General features: G+C 46.9%; 1 protein-coding gene across 1 annotated transcript; it reads right to left on the minus strand.

Moving 5' to 3' along the window:
- Positions 1-6: 6 nt before the first annotated feature.
- On the minus strand, positions 7-3,955 carry LOC126387431 (oocyte zinc finger protein XlCOF6.1-like; the record flags this gene model as incomplete). The annotated part of the gene is made up of 1 exon (XM_050039953.1): positions 7-3,955. A coding segment is annotated over one exon (1,293 nt), but the record flags the coding sequence as incomplete, so codon positions are not given.
- Between the last annotated feature and the right edge of the window lie 1,353 nt (positions 3,956-5,308).

The following is a 5,308-nucleotide window of genomic DNA, read 5'->3' on the forward strand; positions in this document are numbered from 1 at the left end:
AGAGAGAGAGAAGAGAGAGAGTACGCGTCGACGACACTTCGCTGGGACCACAGCGAAGCGGCCAAGCGAACAGCGAACCCTGCTGGAGCGGAGGGCGAACTACCGTCGGTTTCTTCTCAACAAAAAAACTCAACACTTATAAATCAGCTGAACCTGAGTCTTGTCACTGGCACCTGGAGAACCTTTAAGAACCTCATTTTGTGTAGGAAAGAACAGAGCAGGATGTTGTTCCTGAGGAGACTCAGATCATTTGCCATCTGTAGTGGGCTCCTCAAGACCTTCTACCAGTCTATGGTTGCCAGTGCACTCTTCTTTGCTGTAGTGTGCTGGTGGGGTGGAGTTAAGACTGGTGAGGTCAACAGGCTCAACAAGCTTGTGAGGAAGGTCCGCTCTGTGGTGGGACTGGACCTGGACAGTCTGGAGACAGTGGCTGAGAGGAGGGTGAAGGACAAAATCTGTGCAATCCTGGACAATCCTTCTCACCCTCTGCACGATGAGCTGTGGCTGACGGGCAGCTCATTCAGCCAGCGGATCCTCCCACCCAGAACTGAACGATTCAGACGCTCTTTTGTGTCCACTGTCATCAGACTGTACAACAGCGCTTTGGCTTAAGATACATCCAGCTCTGGGGCGTCAGTGGCTTAGTGGTAGAGCAGGCGCCCCATGTACAAGGCTGTTGCCGCAGCGGCCCGGGTTCGACTCCAGCCTGTGGCCCTTTGCTGCATGTCACGCCCTCTCTCTCTCCCCCCTTCACACTTGTCTGTCCTATCAAATAAAAGCTAAAAATGCCCAAAAAATATCTTTAAAAAAAAAAAAAGATACATCCAGCTGTGAACGGACCTATCTTGCACCCGTGCAATATGACACTTTATCTGCCACCTGTCACTTTATTTCATTCAACACTTTGTCTGCCATTGTTTAGTCACTTTATTCATCTGATGTAGCAATTTTATTTTATCTTTTATTTATCTATTATTATCTTAAATTTTTACTTCTTATGTTATTTAATATCCTTTGATTTTGTCTTGTGTTGCTGTGATACTTGAATTTCCCCCCTGGTGGATCAATAAAGTATATCTTATCTTATTTTATCTAATCTTGTCAGCAGAACCCCAATAATAATAATAATAATAATTATAATAATAACAATAATAATAATAATAGTAGTAATGCTGACAATAATGATTGTGATTATTATGATAATAATGCCAATACAGTATTAATGCTAATAACGCTAATAATAATTCTAATAGTAATGATTATAATGCCAATTGAAAAATAATAATGCTAATGATGCTAACCCTAATAATAATTATAATAATGCTAATAATGATAATGCTAGTGCTAATAATGATTATGATGCTAATGCTAATAATAATAATTATAATATTGACCAGCTGATTCGCCGTAGATTCCATCTACCTGACCTCAACACCTGACAGACTGAACTAAGGGTGAAAACAACACACTGCTAGAGACCTGTTTTAAATAAAGTTTCATCTGTTGATCACTTTTATTTCATCATCACATGAACGAGATCAACAGTAAACACATCTTCCTGTTTCTTCTCCTTCACTTCCGGTTTCTCCTTCTTCACTTCCTGTTTCCTCTGACATCAGAAACATCACATGACTCAACTGCAGCCAATAAATAAACATTATTGGTATTTGATAATATGAGGTGATTCATAAAACTTTATTGTCTGTTAACAACCTGTGTGTCCGTCAGACTGACCCTCGGATCATGTGATCAGTCAGGTGACACCGTTCTCTCCTCCCATTGGTCGGATCAAAGCTGCAGATCTGTGACTCGATTCATGTGAACAACATGTTCTGCCGTAAAGTCAGATTGTATGCACACGGTTCTCAACATGGCGGTGTCTGAGCTAACAGTGCTAACGGTGTGAAACAGGGCGAAACCAGAGGTGGAGGTGTCTGAGCTAGCAGCTAACAGTGCTAACGGTGTTAAAGAGGGCGAAACCAGAGGTGGAGGTGTCTGAGCTCGCAGCTAACAGTGCTAACAGTGTTAAACAGGGCGAAACCAGAGGTGGAGGTGTCTGAGCTCGCAGCTAACGGTGCTAGATCCATAAACAATGCTGAACGATAAACAACTCGTACAATTGACATCTAATGCTAAGTTAATTAGCTTCAGCAACTGTACAGTTGACTCACAAAACCCATGCCTAGATGGGGAGAACATCGGCATTTGGCAACTTCCTGTTTCTCTGCTGATGTCACAACACGCTTCCTTCTCCCAAAAAGGGACGTGGCCTCTGCAACATTTTGAATCTGGTCATCACGTGATACCAGTGATGTTCCAACATAGGGTCACATAGGGTCGCGCTAGATTTTAAATTACTGATATGAGGAACGTATGTCGTGTAATGTCAGACGTGTTTTTGGGTTTGGTTCCAAACCATTTCAAGGCCTGGAAAGAACTTTTCCAGGACCTTCCTCGCTGGAACACTGTGACAGTCAAGTCATGAGGAGCTTGGTTAACGTGTTTTCTGACTGACGGACCATCACAATGTGTTTACAGGTTCAGCTTCCAGTTACTTCCGTACCATTTCCAGGCCTGGAAATAACTTTTCCAGGACCTACCTGACCGTGGAAACCCTATCTGTAACAGTCGAATGTTTCTGTGTCTCCTGACTGATGGACCATCACGATGTTTTCCCAGGTTCGGCTTCCTGTCTGACTTTATCTGAACACGAGTTTGTGGCCTTGGCCTCCCGTCCGTCGGCCTGCTGACTGTCGGCCTCCCGTCCGTCTGCCTGCTGACTGTCGGCGGTGTGCAGCTTCATGTGTCTCTTTAAATGTCCCGTCACGGTAAAACACTTGCCACAGACGGAGCAGCTGAAGGGTTTCTCTCCAGTGTGCGTCCTCATGTGGATCTTCAGGCTCCCCTTCTGGGCGCAGCTTTTCCCGCAGATGTTGCAGCTGAACGGTTTCTCCCCTGTGTGGACCCTCATGTGTTTGGTCAGGTCTCCTTTCTCAGCACAGCACTTCCCACAGAACGGACAGCTGAAGGGTTTCTCCCCCGTGTGGACCCTCATGTGCTTCTTCAGGTCCGTTTTCTGGGCGCAACCTTTCCCGCAGACGGAACAGCTGAAGGGTTTCTCGCCGGTGTGGTACTTCATGTGTCGGTTGAGGTGCTCTTTGACGTGGAAGCTTTTGCTGCACACTGAGCAGGTGAAGGGTTTCTCTCCGGTGTGGATCCTCATGTGCCGGGTCATGTTCCCTCGGCCGCTGAAGTTCTTCCCGCAGAACAGGCAGCTGTATGGCTGCTCTCCGGTGTGACACCTCATGTGTGCCGTCAACGACCCGCTGTCTTTAAACGACTTGTCACAACCGGTGCAGGGAAACGGTCGTTCACCTGTGTGGTCTCTGATGTGTCGGTTTAGGTTTCCCTTCAGACTGAATCTTTTTCCGCAGTAGGAGCAAGGAAACGGTCTCTCCTTTGTTGACGAATCGCCCTCAGGGGAGTCACTGTGTTTCTGACCCTCCACGCCCGACTGGGCTTCATTTGATTGTGACCAATCACTGTCGTCAGTCTCAGAAGAGTTCAGGGAGTAGTCTTCAGTGTCTGGTAGTAAATCTGAATCCGGATGCGAGTGCCTGTCTGGTCCTGGTCCTCCACAGTCCTCTACATCAGCTTCAGAAGAGTCTCTAGGCACTGGTCCTGGTCCTGGTCCTGGTCCTGGTCCTCCACAGTGGTGTCCCTCAGACTGAGGTTCCTCTTCATCATCTTCACTCTTCACAGGGACAGGAGTGAATGGGAACTTGGTGATATCAGCCTCCTCCAGCCCTTGAAGCTGCTCTCCCTCCTGACTGCTCCACAGTTCCTCCTCTTCCTCTTTAATGTGTGGGGGCTCTGGGTCCTCCTGGTCCACACTGGAGCTCCACTCCTGCTGCTCAGGGGGAACCTCTTCTTTAACCACCAACAGCTGCTGGACCTCTGCACCAAACAGGAAACAGGAAACAGAGACAGAGACGTTACATTAAACCATGATGTCATTATGGTCCTCTCTGGTTGTAGTAATGTTAAAAGTGTCATGTGGTGGTAACATAAAAAATCTGAAACACGGGACATGGAACACCGTTACATAGAAACATCAGAGAGCAACAAACCGACAAGGTCAGCACTGGCCACGTGTAGACCACTGAGTCCTTACCTTAAATCCTAAAACATCCCGAGACCCTGGTATGTTTTTTTTCATTTTATATACTTTATTAATCCCCCTGAGGGGAAATTCAATTTTTTCACTCTGTTGTCATTAACACACAGGTCCGAACACACACATGCACAAACAGGACCTATACATCAATCAAGTCAATCAATTTTATTTATAAAGCCCAATATCACAAATCACAATTTGCCTCACAGGGCTTTACAGCATACGACATCCCTCTGTCCTTATGACCCTCACAGCTGATCAGGAAAAACTCCCCAAAAAACCCTTTAACAGGGGAAAAATGCATGCACTCCACACTAAGTGGAGAGATGTCAGAGTGAGGGGGGTGCCCATGACAGGCACCAGTGCCTTGCTCAAGGGCACCTTGGCAGTGCCCAGGAGGTGAAATGGCACCAGTCCATGCTCCATATTTGGTCCGGACAGGGACTTGAACAGGCGACCCTCTGGTTCCCAACCCAAGTCCCTATGGACTGAGCTACTGCTGCCCCTACCACCTGGTAGGGTCCCCCAAGGCAAGTGGGTCCCTGATGGAACAGCTAAAACGGAGCTCAAGTACCTCACCCAGTACAGGGACCCCCTCTGGAGCCAGACTTGGGCCGGACTGGCCTAGTGTGACGGCCTGCCCCTCTGTCTGCTCACTGGCTTTCTCACTTCCTGGGTGAAGTTGTGGGCAGGTTGTCAGGCCAATTTGCCTCACCTGTGTGTATGTGACCAGGGTAATTAAGGGCTGTCTAAGCTTGCATTCTCTCTCTTGCTGCTTCCAGACTTGGGCTTGGTTCTGGGTTTCCACCTGCCATGGGGAACTAAGTATTGTTTCCTCCTGCATTCAACACTTTCACACAGCACACCCCACTCACCCATACACTGCATACATGACTGACACTTAACATAAAACCCCACTCATACTTTTTTGGTTTATTATGATCTTATTTCAACTTAAATTATTTACTAATAAATTATATTTTGATTTGGTACTTCATGTGTGGACTCCCTTTTTGCCACTAACTGGCCAGTTTGTGACCCTAGGGACAGGCAATTTGGTCTGATGCATTGTGTGCCCAGTGGCAGGAAGGGGCAAGGATGACACTGTTATGTAAAGTTGTGTGTCATCTG

This window comes from Epinephelus moara, unplaced genomic scaffold (assembly GCF_006386435.1).
Source record: "Epinephelus moara isolate mb unplaced genomic scaffold, YSFRI_EMoa_1.0 scaffold4208, whole genome shotgun sequence".
Taxonomy (NCBI): domain Eukaryota; kingdom Metazoa; phylum Chordata; class Actinopteri; order Perciformes; family Serranidae; genus Epinephelus; species Epinephelus moara.